The sequence below is a fragment of the Protopterus annectens genome, chromosome 3.part0 (assembly GCF_019279795.1).
Source record: "Protopterus annectens isolate FY-2018-M chromosome 3.part0, PAN1.0, whole genome shotgun sequence".
In the NCBI taxonomy this organism is placed as follows: Eukaryota; Metazoa; Chordata; order Ceratodontiformes; family Protopteridae; genus Protopterus; species Protopterus annectens.
Genome location: NC_056731.1, coordinates 1,126,753,477 through 1,126,773,589, shown reverse-complemented (window position 1 = coordinate 1,126,773,589; position 20,113 = coordinate 1,126,753,477). Strand labels below are relative to the sequence as shown.

General features: G+C 42.7%; 1 protein-coding gene across 2 annotated transcripts in view; it reads right to left on the bottom strand.

Annotated features, from left to right (window-relative positions):
- Positions 1 to 20,113, bottom strand: part of NPC1 (NPC intracellular cholesterol transporter 1) — a 1,151,083-nt gene that overhangs the window by 398,115 nt on the left and 732,855 nt on the right. For both annotated transcript variants that reach the window (XM_044065361.1, XM_044065360.1), the window contains exon 15: positions 16,782 to 16,909. In XM_044065361.1, coding sequence (XP_043921296.1) covers positions 16,782 to 16,909 — 128 coding nt within the window. The remainder of the gene's footprint in view (positions 1 to 16,781; positions 16,910 to 20,113) is intronic.

Below are 20,113 nucleotides of genomic sequence, written 5' to 3'. Positions count from 1 at the left end.
AGCTTGGAGCTCAGATCTTAGCTGTTTGAAACTGCCGGCTCGGATCAGATACCCACAGGTTGATGGACAAATGAAGTCAACTACTTCAGATCACTGGGAAATTTCTTCAATCAACAAGTAGGGAAAAGGGTATGTAGTAACGTCTGGATATTATGCTTAACACCCATGAATATTTTGTGCCATTTGCCAAGGCATCTAGATGAAAAGAGAAATGACCCCCCCCAAGTGCCTCCAGAGTTAAACAGTCGGGCAGCATTTCAGGAGCGCTGATAGGGCCTGTCTGAATAAGAATCCCTAAAGCCCAGATTATGTGGGTCTCCTCTGCCTCTACGGCAATGTCTGCTACTGAAACTTCCATCTCCGCCTCTAGAGAAATTATTCCCCACCAATTCTGGAAAGGCCCTGGAGATGTACAGAACCGCATCTTCTTACCATCTCTTTGGTTTCGGGGGAGAAGGTCTGTTGAGGGGTAGAAAATCGGACTCCTACAACAGACCGAGTTTTTCCAGGCTTTTTGCTGCAGATAAGCGTATTTTTAACATATGGCCCAAACAAAGAATTGCCTTCAAAAGAGGCATTCATAAAAGAGATCTTAAAGGGCTTTGCAAAGTCGCACTGACGCATCCACCCGTGTCTCCTTATGGCAATAACTTGAACTAGCAGCTCATAAGGTACCTTTCCAGCAGTGTGAGAGATTAGCTTCATAGATGCGTTAGAAATAGACAACAGAATGGCCATTTGAGAGGAGGTCCTTTTGAAGTCCTCAGCAGACATGGACTCAGAGAATGAACCTGAATTAGTCAAATCCCTCTGCAGCCTTGTAAAATATGCCATGTAGTTAAGTGACCTCAGTGTGAAGGTAGCTGAGACAAACACTCACTTTCTGAATCTGTCCAGCACTCTGGACCCAATGTTCGGTGGGTGGACAGAATATCTCTGCTTTGTTAGCTCTTTCTTATTGGTTGCATCCACCAAGACTCCTTTGCTCCATTGAGGTCAGTCTGAAGGGAGAGCTAAAATTTGTCTGGGTGCTTGGGTATGGGCTTGACAGTATCCAGTTCCTTCCAAGCCTAGTGGGAAACCAGTCTGATGAGTTAATCTGCCAGGGGATTATCCAAGATGTAGATGGTCCAGCACCAAAAGCCTCCAGGAACACGGATTCCTCAGGAGGAGGAGTCTGGGAAGACCAGCCACCTTTCTGCTTAAGGATTTCTAGAATATCTCCACAGGAGATGTTATCAGGTGGTCAATCTAGGGGATCCTTCTCCATCAAAATCTGTGTCTTCAGTGACAGACTCCAAGGGGGAGTCTGTCTCCTCTTACATGTCCTCTTCCAGGAAACCTCTTCTGTGGGATGTTCAAGGGATGTATCAGAAAGTAGGGGGAGCTCCTCTTGTGGAACTGCCTGGAGACTAACTGGAACTGGCCATCCCTGTGTGGTAGGCTTGATGGACTCAGAGCTCGGAGCTAGTGAGGTGAAAGGGACATGATCTGAGGTATGACGACGGTTCTCTATGAACAGAGAAAGCCCTTTCTACCACCTTGAATGCCACTGGACCAAGGGAACCCCCCCCCCAGAAATAAAACTTCTGAAGGCAGAACAAGGCCTCCCCCAGATCTGCACCCCAGGGGGAGAATTGGATTTGAGCTGTCCAGGGCAGAGGCCCCGAGAGGAAGAGACGGATCTAACAAAAATGGAAGCAAACCCAAACCCTCGGACCTGGTGCCAACATCTCGGCTCCGAGACCCGTTTTGATCAGAGGGTATCAGAGCATAGCCAGTCAGGGAAATCATCAGGGTGGAGGAAGGAACTATCCTCAGATCCTATGCCAAAGCTCTCAGAGATCTTGAATCCTGGGACTCCAAAACCATTGTTCAGATTGGACAGGGAGAAACAAGGGACTTAGTAGGTACACTCACAGATCCAGTACGGGACAGAGCTGGAAGAATCCCAATCTGGATACGAGCTCTGAGGAATGTACGCATCATCCTATCCACATGCACCTCTAACAGACTTCTGGATGACCTAGAAGATGATGTGGAAGGAGGTACAGAGTGCTTCCTCAGAGTCTGGAAAAGATGAGTGGGCAGAGGAGGAGAAACAGGCTTCACTGTGTACTCTGGTGTACAACTTCTTCGAGATGAACTGGTTCTTATCTAGGACTTCGGATCCGAGAAAGAAGCAGGTGGTCAAGGGGCTATGGTAATAGGAGCCAATCCTTTTGGATCCAAGGTAGGTTTCAGATCAGAAATATTTCTGATTTTTTTCTAATGGCTCCAATGAAGCCCTTGGGGACTTTGTAGGAGACCTCTTTCTGGTATCTGAAGAAATGTTTTTGGGCATTCTGGACGGGGTTTGAGCTCCAGAAGCATGAATTAATCCCTTAGGATTTATTTATTTATTTATTTTATTTCCAGTTTGATAACCGGGGAAGTCCACTGGGCCCGAAAGCCCGTTTTCAGTGGAGGCCCGGGGAGAAAAGCTCCATGATAATACATTACACACAAAAACACAGCAGAAAAGCTCTAAACTAATACATTACACACAAAAACACACTCTGTTCTAGTAGCATAATACTTTTAACAATTTCCAAACAAGAATGAGGTGCAGTGGGCACTATACATAAGAAAATGATATATTAATGCAACTGTAATGTTAGTAAAGTAGGAAAGGAAAAGGAAATTATAGATAGAGTTTGAATGCAAGAGCAGGGAAGCATGGGAGAAACGAAGAAGAAGCAAAGAAATTAAAGGAGAGGTGTCCAGAAGAGGATAGAAAAAGAACAGATAACTAATGTTCATTTTGTGATTGGGTCCAGGAGAACACCTTGCGAAAAAGGCAAAAGATTTAAAGGTGAGAGTAAGCATAGAAGTGGGCAGTGGGATGAGAGCACTTGAAGGAAAATAAAGGGTTTTCCTTTAGGATTTAGTTTGTTGTGTCTGTCTAATAAGGCTCTAGGATTAAAAGTAACGCAAATAGAATAGGCTGTGTTGAGATGGTCTGGTCCTAGACAATACACGCACTTCTTGTGGGCATCGGAGTTTATGCCCACAAGAAGTGCACTTTTTAAAACCAATCGGTTTCTCTGACATGGTTGAAAGGGATAAAATCAGGAAATAAACAACTTTTTTTTTAAATACTGACTATAAGATAGAAAAAAGTACAGTTGTGTACACTTACCATAAATGTAGATGTTAGATTATATTCACTGTTGCAGTCATTACATTTGGGTTATCTGCTTGCACGTAGCCCTCAGCCAGCCTGATTATCAAAGTCTTGGGTCCTGCATCGGTTGCACTCTCTTCTTCCTTGACGTCAGGTAGTCAGGAGTATAAAGCATGCAGCTGACACCATTACATCAGTCTTTCTTGCCATGCGGTGCCCAAAGCAGAAGCAGTTCGTAAGTGCCGATTGGTCAACTCCTGAAATTTTCATTTTTGAGTTTCAAAACCGAAGTCTTCAAAAAAGCTAAGTGCCCCTTTTGGGATCCTTTTTCTTGCTCTAAACCAATAACCAAGCAGATAACCTCAATGTAATGACTGCAACATTGAAACAAGAAGAACATTGGTGGCGCAGTGGTTGCATTGTCGCCTCACAGAACAGGCTCTCCAGTTTGATTCTTGGCTGGGGTGCCTTTTATAGAGTCTGCATGTCCTCCCTGCATTCGTGTGAGTTTCCTCTGGGTGCTCCAGCTTCCTCCCACATTACAAAGACATGCATCTGGAACATTTCTCTCCGGGCCTCTGCTGAAAACTGGCTTTGCTCCATGTCGGACTTTCCTGGTAAACAAATTTTAAATAAATAAAAAAGGGAAAAAAGCAATACCAGTTATGGCATCCTAAATCAAATGCCTGTAAACGTAAGGAAAGTAGTGCCAACAATGGCAAGAAGACTACTCAAAGGTGAGTAGAGAAATAAAGTGTAAAAAACAAGGAATCCTAATGCCAGTGAACACTAAGAAGAAGGTTATAGAAAAGAAAGACAAATGAGTTTTAAAAATAATATCAATTTAACTAGTACTATTGAAAGAGAAAAGTACAGTTTTGTACCTACCATAAATGTAGATGTTCGAGGATCCACATTGCTGCAGTCATAACCTGTGGGTAGTCCGCTGTCCTCGGTCGGCCCGAATACCAAAGAGTTAGGCTGGCGTCGGTCATGGGCGCCCGGAGCTGACGTCAGTACGCAGAAGTACTTAAGCGCATGACCGACGCCATATCCTCAGTCTTTCTTGCCCCAGATGTCAGAAGGCCTTAAAAAAAGGAAAGGCCAGAGCCACAAAGGAGAAAATAACAATAATCCCTAAGGAACAACCACAACAACAACAACCCCAAACCATAGAGGGGAAGGAGGGAGGGAAAATAGGACTGCAGCAATGTGGATCCTCGAACATCTACATTTATGGTAGGTACAAAACTGTACTATGTTCTTCGTCTCACATTGCTGCAGTCATAACCTGTGGGTAGAATCCCAAAGCAAAGGAAAAGGGAGGCTGGCAAACTAAAAAGCATTAGGGGCTGCTAACATGCCCTGTAAGACTGCAGTGGCAAACCCAGCCCTGGACTTGGAGTAAAGAGGGAGATGGTAATGCTTAGTAAAAGTGTAAACTGAACTCCAAGTAGCTGCTTCCAAAATATCCTTAGTAGCTACACCCCTCAAAAAAGCAGTAGATGTAGCAGTAGCCCTAGTGGAATGAGGTCTAATCCCAGCAGGAACATTCTTCCCATGATGAGAATAACAAAAGGCAATACAATTAGCAATCCACTTTGAAATAGTCTGCTTTGAAACAGCTTTCCCTTGTGAACTCAAAGCAAAAGAAACAAATAACTGTTGAGTCTGTCTGAACTCCTTAGTTCTGCTCAAATAGTAACGTAACTGCCTGTGTATATCCAAAGAATGCAAGATTTTTTCCCCCTTATTTTGGGGATCAGCATAAAAGGTAGGCAAATGGATAGACTGGTTCAAGGCCACATTAGAAATAACTTTTGGCATAAAAGTAGGGTTAGTACGTAAAGAAACTCTATCCTTATGGAATATCAGAAAGGGTTCAACTGCCATGAGAGCCTGCAATTCAGATACCCTTCTAGCAGAAGTAATGGCCAACAAAAAGGCAGTCTTCCAAGACAAAAACTTCAATTCCGACGTAGCTGCAGGTTCAAAAGGAGGCAAAGTAAGCTTCTCCAACACAAAATTGAGATCCCAGGAAGGAGTAGGAGCTCTACGTGGGGGTCTTATATTTTTTGCCCCTCTAAGAAATTGCTTAAACAAAGGGTGAGAAAATAAAGGAGGGTCACAATCATAGTGAGCAGAAATGGCTGCAGCATGAACCTTCACAGAAGAAAATGACAAACCCTTGTCTAGTAATTCAGTAAGGTACTGCAGTGTAAAACTAAAATTAGGTACCGAGACATCAAAGTCCTTTGTTGTGCTCCAAAGAAAAAATCTCCTCCATTTATCAGCATAAACCTTTCTAGTGCTGGGCCGCCTGGCTTCCAAAATGACATCCAAAACCTGTTGAGGAAGTTGAGAACCCCCAGGCTCTAAAACAGAATTCGCCAGGCCGTTAGGTGCAGGGACTGCACCGACATTGAGCAAATGACTGCTTGACTGGGACAACAAGTGAGGAAGCTGTGGCAAAGGGCAAGGAGGCTCCTGAATTAAACTCCTCAGCAGAGGATACCAGTGCTGTTGTGGCCAATCTGGTGCTATCAAAATCATGCAAGGCTTGTCCCGCCTGACTTTCAAGAGTACCTTGGTAAGGAGAGGCAGAGGAGGAAAAGCATAGACGTGAAGGTTGTTCCAACTGAAAGATAGAGCATCCACTTTCCAAGCTTTTGGGTGAAACATCTTTGTTCAAAATTTTGGTAGTTGGAAATTTAGAGAGGAAGCGAACAGATCTATGTCTGGAGTTCCCCAAGCCACTGTCAACTGTTGGAATACTTGAGGATCCAATTTCCACTCGTGGGGATCCACAATTTGTCTGCTCAATACATCTGCTAGGGAGTTCTGTGCCCCTGGCAGAAACCGTGCTTGAAGAGTGATGTGCAAACTCAGAGCAGTCTCCCACAATATCATAGCTTGTCTGCAAAGAGGGTAAGAATGGGTTCCCCCCTGCTTGTTGATGTACCACATGACTGTAGTGTTGTCTGTTCGTATCAACACCTGTCCTGGTTGAAGTAGGCCCTTGAAAGCCATCAGGGCAAACTGGACTGCTAACATCTCCTTCATGTTGATATGCAAATGCTGTAGTCTGGGAGGCCATGCGTCTTGAATCCATTTCCCATTGAAGTGTGCTCCCCAAGCCAGGTCTGAGGCATCTGTCGTTATGATCTGACTTGCCTCTGGTCGGGTCACAGAGAGTCCCTTGTTTAGGTGACATTCCTGTGCCCACCACAAGAATTCCTTTTGGATGCAAGGTATTATCTGAATGACAGTGTCCAAATCGTGGCAGTGTTGAGTCCATACACTTTTGAGATACCATTGTAGCTTCCTCATATGCAGTTTGGCATTGGGAAGTACTGCAAGATGCCATGAACCCCAAGGCTTGAAGGACTGTCCTTGCAGTCAGCCTGGACAGTACTGATAATTGCTGGAAGTATAGATGAAGAGTTCTTTGTTTGTCCGGGGTCAGAAAAGCCATCTGAGAGGCTGTATTCAGTCTCACACCCAGAAAGCACATGTCCTGAGAGGGTACTAGACTGGACTTTGTTTCGTTCACAGAATACCCTAGGCACCTTAAAACTGCCATTACATACTGTAGATGTTGAAGTAACTTGTCTTTGTCTTGAGCAAGAATCAGGCAATCGTCCAGATAAGGATAAATTTGTATTCCCCTCAGTCTTAAGAAAGTTATTACAGAAGCCAGAACCTTTGTGAACACCCTGGGCGCAGTAGATAAACCAAAGGGCAATGCAGAGAACTGATAATGAGAAGTACCAGCCCGAAAATGCAGGAATCTCCTGCAGCTGGGCCTGATAGGAATGTGAAGATAGGCCTCTTTGAGATCCCGAGTTACCATCCAGTGATTTTTGCCTAGCAGAGGCAGAAGTTGCTGTAATGTTAACATCTTGAACTTTGGAATGTCTAGGTATGTATTGAGAATGGACAAATCCAGAATTGGCCTCCAAGTGTTTCCTTTCTTTGGCACTAGGAATAGACGAGAATAAAACCCTAGGCCTTCTTCTGACGGAGGTACCACCTGGATTGCCCCCATCTGTAAAAGCAAAGAAATTTGTTCCTGAGCCTCCAGCCTTTGCTGAGGAGGTACATCTGGCATGCCTTTGAAAGGAGGAAAAGTGTGAAAATAAAACTTGTAGCCTTGATTTATTATGTCCAACACCCAGTTGTCCTGGGTGACCAAATGCCAATTTTGTTTGAAAAGTGCCAACTTTCCTCCTAGAGGAGCTGCCAGAAAAGAAGGATCTGGCAGCTGAAGATACAGGTCATTGGGTCTGTTTACGAAAAGGCTGACCCCTGCCCTCACCAGAAGATTGTGCAGGAGAACTCCAAGTCCTAGGTCTGAAAGAACCCTGAGCGTGAGCCCTGCCCCTACCACGTCTAGACCTGCCCTTAGATTGAAAATCCGAAGAAGGGTAAGACCATCCTCTTGCAGGCCAATTCCTACTAAACTTAGGGGGCTGCACTTGCAAAAATTCCTTAACCGTCTGCATAGACTTAGCTTTGTCTTCCATCTTTTTCAAAACTGACTCCACAGGGGAACCAAAAAGAACTTCAGATTGAAGAGGAGCATCTAAAATCCGGGCTTTAACATGCTCTGACAAATTTTGATCCCTAAGCCAGGCATGTCTACGAATAACTGAACCAGTAGCAGCCACCCTGGAAGAAGCCTGAAGGGCATCAAAGCCACACTGCAAGGAATGTTTACCAACTTGTTCTGAAGCATGAACCAAGTCCTGCAATTCCTTGCACTCTATACCCTCAGATAGGTCAATTAAAATCTAAGGTAGATGCTCTAACAGAAAGTTCTGATACTTCAGCATATGAAATTGGCAATTTAAAAGCCCTCATAGCTAACGTAGAAGAGGTGTACACTTTTTTACCCCACCTATCCAACGCTCTAGAATCTTTATCCAAAAGAACTGGATTCTTAACCACAGAAGCCCTGACACCTTTAGGCCCTTGAATAATAGTTTCCGGGTCAGCTCTAGGACTCTTATACAAATATTTATGTGCCTCTGGAACTCTGTAATACCTGTCTGGCTTGACAGGGGCGGGGGGTAAAGAATCAGGATTAAGGGAAGCTTCAGAAAAAACATCCTGAACAACATCTAAAACAGGGGGAATAGCCAAAGGTCTATGTTGTGGCAAAAACAAAAATTCCCTAAGCCCCTTACGAGAATCTGAAAAATCCTGACCCTCCCACTTGAAATGCTCCCTCATGGAATGCAAGGTTTCAGAAAAGGAAAAATCCTCTGGAGGAGAAGCAGGAGGACAGGAATCCTCTGCATCCGAATCTGAATAGGGAGGAAAATCCTGAATATCCTCAGCTGAGGACTCAGAGTAATCAGAGGAATGCTCTATTCCCTCTAAATCTGTCTCCACCCTAGGCCTCTTCTCTGGAGGGGGCATAGAACCCTTGATCAAAGTAATCAAATCCTCTGCCATTTTCAACATATGTTTTTTAGGAACAGAGCCCGAAGAACTAAGGTCTAGCCTTAGCAGGGCCTTTAGTGACGGAAGTAGAAGGCCTAATAACCTTTTGTAAGGATGGAACCACAGAAACTTGAGAAGCACCCTCAGCCTGGCCTAACTCCTGAGAGGCCAACTCCTGTAACAGTAAAGGTTCCCCCTGGGATTCAGCCGAGACCTCGGCTGGATCCACAGATTAAACCGTAGTTTCCATAGAACCAGCGTCCGCAACGGATGACTCATCCGGTTTAGACCTTAAAGATTTATCTTTTCGCTTTTTTGCGGTAGCGGGCGTCGGAGGATCCGACGGCATGTTGTAGTTACACCGCTTACCGAAAACCAACCTAGCACAGTCTAATCTGCGTTTAATGGTGCGCTTATTAAATCTAGCGCAAAAGCGACACCCGACTACGTCGTGCTCAGGCCCCAAGCAAGGAATACAGAGAGAATGATAGTCCCTATGAGGTATCTGTTTCCCACAAGAAACACAATTATTAACTTTTTCTGACATCCGGATTATCTGAGGCAAGAAAAGACAAAAATTTTCCCCAACGGGGTACTTAGCCCAACTTGGTCTTCGGTCTGAAACTCGAAAATTGAAAATTTCAGAACGCCGAACAGCACTTGCAAACGCTGCTTCTGCTTCGGACCACGCGGCAAGAAAGACTGAGGATATGGTGTCGGTCATGCGCTTAAGTACTTCTGCGTACTGACGTCAGCTCCGGGTGCCCATGACTGACGCCAGCCTAACTCTTTGGTATTCGGGCCGACCGAGGACAGCGGACTACCCACAGGTTATGAAAGCAGCAATGTGAGACGAAGAACATCTACTTATTACACTCAAGATTGGAACCTACATCTAATCACAATGCGGCAAATGAGATCTGAGGTAGTGGAGATGGACTAGAGCATTATGGGTAGAGGGAGGAGTTCGAGAGTTGGATCCAAAGTCTAGGAAATGCAGACGAGTTGAATCTGAGGATTGAATCCAAACCCATTTGTGAGGAAGAATGAAAAGGGCAACATCAGATTCTGAGGTTGTCTGTATGTGCTCTGTCCTCTAATTCTATTTTTTTTTAAACATCTCTTTTTGAGCAGTCTCATTCAGCCAGCCTTTTCTTCATTTTGATCTGTTTTTGTAGTTTTACCACCTCATCTGAATAGCTGTTCAAAGTATCTTCCATTTTTTTTCCAGACTGTTGTTGCTTGAGTTGACATACTCCATCATTTTATTTAATCAGATCTGTGTGCAGTTAGTTCTTATATTTTTCTCTAGGTTACTAGAAGTCATGCCTGGAGCTTGCACTGCTTCTTGCTGAACAGCTGCAGTACTTTTCCCAGTCCGTGTTTTTCCCTCACCTTTTGTAGCCGATTTTCTTTCAGGCCCTCTATATTTCATTTTCCTGGCACCCAGGCTGTGCACTTACTAGCCAGTTAATGAAATTTACCCAGAAACACCAAAGTCCACTGGCCTTCTCGACCAAGTTTCTGTTTTCACACTGGGAGAGCCAAAATTAAGCTGATACTCAAGCTGCAGCCATCTTGGAATTCTGGATGATGACCCCTCTTAGTCATCTCTTGCTTGGTAGTTACGAATGAGCTGACTGGCTGGGGAGAGGGGCTGATGGTTCGAAGGCAGGAAGGGCAAATTCGACAAAAGAAAAATACTTCATTAAACTGTGTACTTAAAACAATTAAGTGGTCATGGCACTAATGTCTGCAACAAAGAACATTCTTAAATCAAGCACTGGAAAGAGTCAATCTTCACATGCACTTTAGTTTTAATAGCAGCATTTGCTAAAGGATGGGTGGCTGGCTGATGGCAAATGATGATGCACCTCTCAAGACACTTGGAAAGGTATCTTCTTGGCAACAGCAGCCCTCTGCTTCTCTCCCAAGAGTAATGAACAGCTGATCCATCTTCCTACAATCGTGTAATATCTGAGCTGCCAGTGGGCGAAGGACCTTCTTTCCACCATTTCTACCACTATCAAAAGGTTTACATTCATTTAACTGAATCACAGAACAGTTTTGCAGAAAAGCATTGCTGCTAATAGTCAAATTACAGACAGCTGAGTGGTAGACATGTCAAATTAAAGGAACCTGGGTCAATATTCGCATTTTTTCATTTTTTTTTTTTATTGTAACATTCTCACATAGCCCAAAACCACCAAGTGTGGAAGGGTCTAAACAAACACAAACATCTGTTTGTACATTTTTCCAGGGGGGACAAGCCCCCCTCTGCCCCCCAAACCCCCTGCAAATTATATATACCAACTCTGCAATCACACTACAGTGAAGAAAAGGGTAAAGTTAACCATCCTCACTGTACCACAATCTCCATTCAAAAGCTTCAGCAGCAGACTTCATAACGTCTACTTCACATGCATGAATGGCAGGCTCTGTTCGCTCTCATTAATTCAATAATACACGGTATGACATTTCAGTCAGTCTAGTAACTGCATTCAGTCAAATAAAATCTGATGTACTGCAATTCTGCAAAATGAATGTAAATCAAAATAAAGCAATAGCCTGATGAACTGGCACAAGAAAACCTTCAAATCACCTTCAGGAGGAAGTAATTTTCATAGGTGAATACTGTGCTAATGACTACTAGGACCTTTTTAAGCCTAGCAACGTACCCCAAATCTCTGACAAGTTCTGGTACTCTTGACAAGTGTAAGCAGGGGCTTGGGAGATGGAGATGGATATAGACAGCCTTTAAATGGTTCATTAGAGACAAAAGTGCCAAACCGGGGATGAATTTCCTGTTCCCAATCCAACTGTCCAAGTTACACTTTAATTGGGTTAGGGAAGGAACTCTGCTTCATATGGATGGGGAGCCTGTTCCAGAGAAAGGGTAGTTTGTTGGATACATACCTGTTTCTCCAGCAGATCCTATTTATATGACATGCAAGGTTCAAGTCTTCAAAATGGGTAATTCTTGTGGTGTTGTTTTGCGGATATGCAAGAGGTCTAGCAGGGTGGGGTCTGATAATGCCTTGTATGCCAGGCACAGATATCCCTCAGCCTGTAGGAGACAAAATACAGAGAAAAGGCTTTGGGACAGTCTGCATAAGACTTGTTACTTGCACCCTGTATTCTTTTAGTGAGGAACTTCTGTGGACATTCCAACTGTTGAAAGTTCCGAGTTAGGTGCATACCAAAGGGGGCATTGTACTCAAAAATAGGTCTAATGAATGCTGAATACAGTTGAACAATCACCTCTTGGGACCTAGATGCTGTATCTTTGTTTATAAGATGCACAACACAGAATGATTTCCTCACTACTGTAGACACATGATGGTCAAAGGCTAGATTACTGTCCATGTGTGTGCCCAAGTCTCTGCCTACTGGGTAGATTCCTAGGTTGTATTGTCAATATGATAGTAACAGAGATGGATGAATTCCATTTTTTGGCATTTAGATTTAGTCCATGTCTCTGACAAGTTATTTATCTGTGTCCTGGAGAACATTAGTGTCAATGGCAGATTCTCTGACTGCTCCTAATTTACAATGGTCTGCAAATTTAGTAAGCCAGACGCCCTTGACATTGGCCTTGACTTCAGAGAACTAAATGCCAAAAAACAGCAGTCCCAGGTCCAATCCCCGAGGGACTCCATTTGGGAGTGACTTCTTTGTAGAGGTGGACTCCCCACTTCTAACTTCCTGGGTCCTGTCTATGAGCCAGCTGGCTATCCTCTGGGTGACATAAGGGTTTATACCTAACTTTTAAGGTGTCTTGACAGACAAACCATCCTTATGACTGACCAAATACTATGTACTACACATGAAGACTTTAAACTTTAAGATGCACCCTTATGAAATAATAGCCACCAGCAACAGTATTTTCCAAGAACAAAAATACTGAGCTAGTAGACTCAGATGACAGAGGTAAAGCCTGCCTACTAGGAAGTTCATGTCCCACAGAGGGGATGGGTTCATCCTGTCCTATGGAAAAGAGAATGCCTTCATCACTACCCTGTTGCATTTGGCAAAACAATGGGGAGAACTCTGTTCCCATGACCAGCAAACAGGTCAGTCTGTTGAGTGGAGTACCCCACCTCCAAAAGATACTGCATGGGCACAGCTTCTGTATCTAGAGATCCAGGACAGCAATGGAGATTTGTCACATGGCATGTGCCAGGTCATCCATCTCCCTGGCAATGGATGTGAACTGCTGAGGAAAAGATGACTCAGCCTATGTCACAATGCCAGGGCAGCATCATGCCTCTGCAAAGGGGTGTTACACCTCATACCATCTTGCTCATTCAGATAAAAGACAATGAAGTGCATATTCAACTGGATGAGGAGAGGAATTAAAAATCCGCAATTTCTGCAAGGAATTCAATGGCCAGAAATAGCACTACAAGAGCCAAATGGTTAACAAAGAACACCATTCTCCAGGGAGCATACCACCTGCACAATGCAGGATCCAGATTTTCTCTAGTGAAGGAATCAGTATTCAAGATCTTTAATGGGTTTAGTTACAGAAAGGGAAGACCCAGTAACAGATTGTTGTGGATAATTCACTACTCCAGGGCCAACAAACAAGAAGTCAAACATGAAAACAGGTCTGGATTGAACCCTGGGATGTATGACACTTCCCAAATCATGTTTCTCCTGAGACAATATAGGAAATGCCAGTGTGGGTTCCAGCTAGTAATATAGCCTTCATAAGAACTCTTACTAACAAACAACAGCAAGGATCACCATCCAAATTGCGAGAGTGGCTAAAAAGGACTGCCAAACTAAGAGGTTGTGTGCGCATATGTGGTTGACATGTTACTTCATGGCGCGTGTCAGCCAGGCATGTCGACACTACTCACACATAGAGTATGTTTATCAAAAGACCAACTGCAGAAGCAATACAAAAAATATTATGTATCATACAGGCTCACTGAAATCAGATGAGCTAACAAATGCCTTTAAAGATATGAAGCAACACTGCATTTCCCCTGTACTATACTCTCTCAGCACAGTTGGCTTTGCATTCATCAAGTGCGCCCTGTGACATTCAGCAGTTTGAGGTACTTATGACATGGTAATTTTACACACTGGTGTTGAACTGAATAATTTTGGAACATTCTTCCTCCTGGATATGCCACAGGAGTAAGCACCCTAACAAGTAATTAAACCACCTGTTTAGCTATTTTCTCCTGTAATCTTGCATGGTATGTGAATATGATAAAAACTACAGTGTCCAGTGACTGGCTAAGGATATGGTGTCACAGACAGTGGGATTCACTGCTGGTCATTCTGCAGTGAGATGTGAAACCAGTTGGAACATGCTGCAGTTAGAGGGCTTCACTTCTCTCCCTGGGGTTAAAGGTACTAAACAAGCCTGTTCATCCCAATCATGTCTTTTTTAGAACTTCTGAAATACAAAGCATGAAAATTTATTGACTGAAAAGCAATAAAATTTAATCCATACGAGAGATTTTACTGCTCAAACAATGACTGGGTATGGCTAAACAATGCTAAATAAATATGAAAAATGATTAGATGTTAGGAACAAGTATTGCAAAATCCAAACACAGCAATATCTTAACTATTATGAGTAACCTAGGTTCTTTTATGCTCCCCATACATTGTTATACTCTCTGTGATTAACAGAGATCATGACGCTGTCATCTTTAACCTAAAAGAGAACAAACTCAATCAAAAATAAACCTTTTTTAGACTTTTAAATTGTAAGCTACACTGGAATAAGGAAAATACTTAGGAAAACATCAGAATATTTGCTCAATGAGTCAATATTTGCTCTGGATATTGTTTTTTTCCACATTCATAGACATGCAGTAGGTGGATTAGGCACTCTTAAATTGCTCGTAGGTGCCAGTGTGTGTTTGTGTGTGTGTGCGTGCGTGCTTGTATGTGAGTGGCATGGATGAACTACCGCGGCAGGGCTAGCCACCCAGTTGTGTAAAACGCATGTGCAAAAATGGGAAAAAGGGGTTGAGCGTCAGTAAGTCAAAAATATACAGATAAAAAAATGAACAAAAAGCCTTTGATGTAATTAAAAAAATAAAATATAAAATTGAAAAAAAAAATGCATAACATCCAAAAAATACCCCAGCAACTAAAAAGTCAAGATTAAAGAAAGCACAGAAACTAAATATTTTTTTGTATCATATCTCCTGGATCCATATGAACTTCGCTTGACCTTAAGGGCTCAGACTCATAATAAAGATTCTTAAGTTACAGCAGAAAAGTGAAAGGGATAAGTGCAAACATAGCATAGTATTAGTTAACAATGTTGTTTAGCCACGGGACACAGCAAATATATTTGTAGAAAAAAATGAATGCAAATGTCACAAAGACTTTTATACGAGTGCTACAGAGACAAGGTACACATTCATTGCATAGCCACAGATGTTAATTACTGCCAAATAAATAAATAAAACTCAGGTTCACTGACTTGACAACACACTTGGTGGCTTACTGTACAGAATCATAGGAAATGTGACTACATCTTTCCAAGACATGTCAAATAAAACATTAACCATTTTCACATCCCTGCCTAATAAGTTTATTAAGGAGACATCCTTACTGTTATTATTATTAAGGGGATATATATATATTGTGGTGCATTTATAAGATGCAATAGCAGGATCTGATAAAGGGCAAACAGTGCATGTTGAATATCCTAGCCTTGCTAAGGTGTTCATCTCAATTTCTCATAAAGGAATAACTAACAATTTAAATGCTGATCCATATCTAACGGAGTAAAACACTGGCTAAACAACAAGATACAGGTCAGGGTGAGGGGATACCAGTGGTGATTACCATAGCTCTGAAGTGGAGGCATTTCTTTCTGACTATAATTCTGTGATACAAAAAGTGAAAAACTAAAGCTGGATAAAAAGGTATGCTAATGACTACAAAATAAGTAACAATTACTTCAATAAAGGAAGCCCAAGTTCTCCAAGATGGTGTACAAAAATGTACAGCAGGTGCATTAGTAATGATCTCACCTTTAACAACAATAAATGTAGCACCATTAAGACCTGACAAAATGGGAAATTAATTAGGACTATAAAATAAAGAGTGAAATCATTAAGACAATTATTAACAAGAACAGAAGTGCATAATTTTAAAATGTGACCAGTGGGTATCTATCAAAGTCAGAGAAACATACTTTCACCAATCTTAATTCTAAGGGCAAGTGTAAACACTTCAAGAAGGTCACTATATCACGTTATAACTCACTTGTCTGACCACTATTAAATGAATATAAAGTTGCATTTTGTAGCCTTAGGAATCTTCATTGCATTTTGTTTGTTACAGGTCACTTGGATTTATCTTCTGCTGAACTATAAGGTGATATCTGGGCTGATTCTACTCAGAAGTCTCTACCTGAAACATTGCTGCAGGAAGAACTTAATACTGAAAACAAATACGAATAGAAACATGGTTCAAGTGCAATATTCATTGCTGTACAAAATGACTGAATATATTTCCCCTTACATTCATAAGCCAGCAAAATCAGAATAAAAATTCTCTCACCTCCAAAGCTTCATGCATAAATTCTCTACTGAAAAAATCCAAATACCTGTAAATATTGTAAATACCTCTCTGTACTCCAATAAAATGTTCATAATTTTTCAAGTCTTCTGTTTCGATTGCCAACATTTGATTAAACATTACTGACACGATTTGCATATAACTATGTTTGTAAATAATGTGAAAGATTTGTTTTTGCTTTCTAAAGAACGCTCCTTTTCTGAACATAACTAAATTCTCTTGTGTACATATTACTATGCTGGGTTTGAAAATGGCCAATATGGACAAGTGTAGCCATTAAGTACCTTTAAAATGTTATATAGATATATATGTACATAAGCATTTATAAATTCTATAATTTATGTGACATACATTTGAGCTGTGAGGAAGCTGAAACTATAAAAAACAAGGAAAATGTCAGAAGCACAAACAACTTAAGTTGTAATGCACAGACTTTGCATTTAAAATAAGGTGTGCTGTAAAAGAATACATCCTCAAAACAATCTACTATCATTTATGCAGACGCTCTAAAATATTGAGCTCCTTTTTATTCCAAACAAGTATTCTGGAAAAAAGAAAAAAAAAAATGAACTGCTAATTTTATGACAAGAGATTGATGACTCACCTCTTGGCGTTTAAGATCCAATCCTAGCAGACTAATGAAGCAGGTTACTTGAAAGAGAAAGTCAATGAACACCGCCATTCCAGCAAAAATGGAAAATGTGCGAACTGCAGGCATTGGGGATAATGCACCTAAGAGTAAGAGTAAACAGAAAGGTTAATTAACTTACTAAGAATTCAGCATTAAATTGGCATTGATGCAGTAACCTCTACAATAAAATATAAATGTTTCAATACTCTGATTACAGTTCTGATGTGTCTACATCATGGCATCTGTGTACAGGGAAACCTGAAAGCAAGAGGCAGGCTTAAGGAAATGCTATCCACATGCAAGGCAAAGTCGTTTCAGATTCTTTCTACCATGTACTTTGAACAAACTGCAGTATTACAAATGCAAATTTATTTGTTAGTAAAAACAGTATTTTTAACGGAGTAATGTGCTCTTTTGGCGCAAGGGGACCCACTGATCCAGAACCAAACCAAAAGCTCTCCTGTCTCACAAGTGATGTTATACTTTTCAGTGGACCCACAAAGGCTTCACAATAAGTCATTGTCATTGTCCATGCTGGTGTGAATGACCTGAGAAGTACCTCCCTGGACTACATGAAAAGAGACATAGAGGAGCTCTCTGAGCATGTAGCCCAGACTGGTATGACCCTGACCTTGAGTAACATCTTACCCTCACCAAGAATGATGCCACAATATGAAGACAAGATGATCAATTTCAACAATTGGCTTAAGTATTGGTGTCATTCAAAGGGGATCCAATGCCTGTCAGCTTGGGATGATATGCACGACAAGCCACGATGCTTTGCTAGGGACGGCTTGCACCTGTCACCCTGGGCTTCGGATATTGGCAAAGGCTCTTGCTACCCCATAGTGCCTTTTTTAGGCAAGGCTCAAAAGATAAACCCACCTCCATAGGTATCACAAGGGATAAGAAACTAAGAGTAATGCTACTCAACGCTAGAAGTCTAAACCTCAAGATGCACGCACGAAACTCTCCTTAGCATGGAGAACATCGATATCTGTGCAGTAACAGAAACCTGGTTCAGGACTCCCGAGAGCACCCCAGCACTACCAGGTTATACCTCATACCATGCTTTTCGCCCCAAAACTTGGACCGAACCACAAAAGGAGGGGGAGTATCGATATTCATCAAAGATACCCACACCTCCAAGTTGGTGGCAAAGCACGAAGCATCAGAGACTATCCATGTGCAACTAACAGTGGGTAAAACTGCCTTCCAGTTTATAGCCTGCTACAGACCACCCTCCCAAACCCAGGAACCCCACTCGGCCTTCCTGAGAACACTGGAAAATATGAAGGTCTCTCCGAACACCATTATATTGGGCGACTTCAACTACCCAAACATAGACTGGGAGCATTACTCTAGCTCCAACACCCTTGCCCAAAGGTTCCTAGAATTCATAAACTCAAATGCTATGGAACAACTTGTTACCACTCCCACAAGAGGGGAAAACATACTGGACCTGATCATCACCAACATGGGGACTCTATGCTCCAGACCAGAAGTGTATCCCTCACTGGTAAGATCAGACCATAAACTGATCTCACTGGATATTCACATCCCGACCCCACCCCCTGCCCAGAAAACCACAGTGAAAAACTTCTCTAAAGCAAATTTCACACTCCTCAAAACCAAGGTGGAATCCTTCAAAGCCCCCGGGCCTGTGGAAAATACGGCCCAGACCGCAGAATCCTTTATAAATGCATTCTATGACCACCTTCAGGAATGCATGGATCATGCAATCCCAAATAAAACCAAGACTCAATCCTCCAAAGGCAGACGACCTGTCTGGTGGACCCCAGCCATAAACAAACTATACAATAGGAGGAAGCTACTACATGATAGAGCAAAATCCCAAAAAGGGAAGGCATCTCTGATCAGTATTAGCAAAAAACTAAAGGCACTCATAAAATCGTCAAAGGCCAGCTTCGAGAGAAAAATTGCACAGGACACTAAAGATAATCACAAGGCTTTCTTTAGTTATGTTAGGAACCTGGGTGGGAATTCCCAGATATGCTCAGAATTAGTCCAAAATGACAAAAAATACACTGATCCCACAGACATTGCCAACATCCTAGCTGACAGGTTCAGCGCAAACTTCTGCCCCCCCCTACCAAAAGGGCAAATATCTATCCCAGAGTGCTGCCCCCCCGACATCTCAGATGCTCAGGTGGGAGCCGCCCTCTCCAAAGCAAAAAACACAGCATCAATGGGACCAGACGGTGTCCCAGGCTGCGTCCTACATGAACTCCAAGAAGAGCTAAACCCAAACATAAAACTACTGTTCAGTCTCAGCCTTACTACAGGATATGTACCCAAAGAGTGGCGTACAGCAACAGTGGTCCCTCTCCACAAAGGTGGTGCCTCAACGGACCCTGGAAACTATCGCCCCATAAGCCTGATTAGCTTGGTCTGCAAAGCTATGCAAAGGATCATCATGGACCTCATAAATAAAGATATTGGGGACCTACAGGCACTGGATCCTACCCAGTTTGGCTTTGTTAAGGGCAGATCCTGCCTCTTAAACCTGGTTGACTTCTTTGAAACAGTCACCAAGGCCATTGACGAAGGGAAGGTGGTCCACACAGCCTATCTGGACCTCGCAAAACCCTTCGATAAAATACCCCACTCAGGCATTATAGATAAGCTCACCAGCTTAAATATAAACCCCTATGTCACTAGATGGGTTGCAAACTGGCTCAAGGACAGAACCCACATGGTTAGAATTGCTGGAGCCATGTCAGACTCCAAACCAGTTACAAGTGGCGTCCCACAAGGCTCAGTCCTGGGACCTCTCCTGTTTGGTATATATTTCTCGGAGGAACAGGCCAACACGGAAGGACTGTGGCTGACCAAGTTCGCAGATGACTGCAAACTGGGTGCCATAATCGACTCTCCAGCCGACACAAGCATCCTCCAAAAGGGCCTCACAGAAACAGACAACTGGTGCCAAAGCCATGGCCTCAAGCTAAACGCCAAAAAGTGTATAGTCATCCCCTTTGGCAAAAACAAAGTGCCCACAAATTACCACATAGGTGGTAATCCATTAAGTACAGAAGAAGTCATTAGGGACCTGGGGACCCAAGTTGATAGCAATCTCTCATTTGACAACCACGTGGCCAAAGTGGTTAGAAAAACATTTTATATAGCCCACCTAATCATGAAGGGATTCACATCTAGATTAGGGGAGGTCATCGTGCCTCTTTACTCATCCCTCATCAGGCCCATAATAGAGTACAATGCCCCTTTTGGGATGTACCTTACCAAACACATGCAGCAACTGGAAAGACCCCAGAAGTACCTCA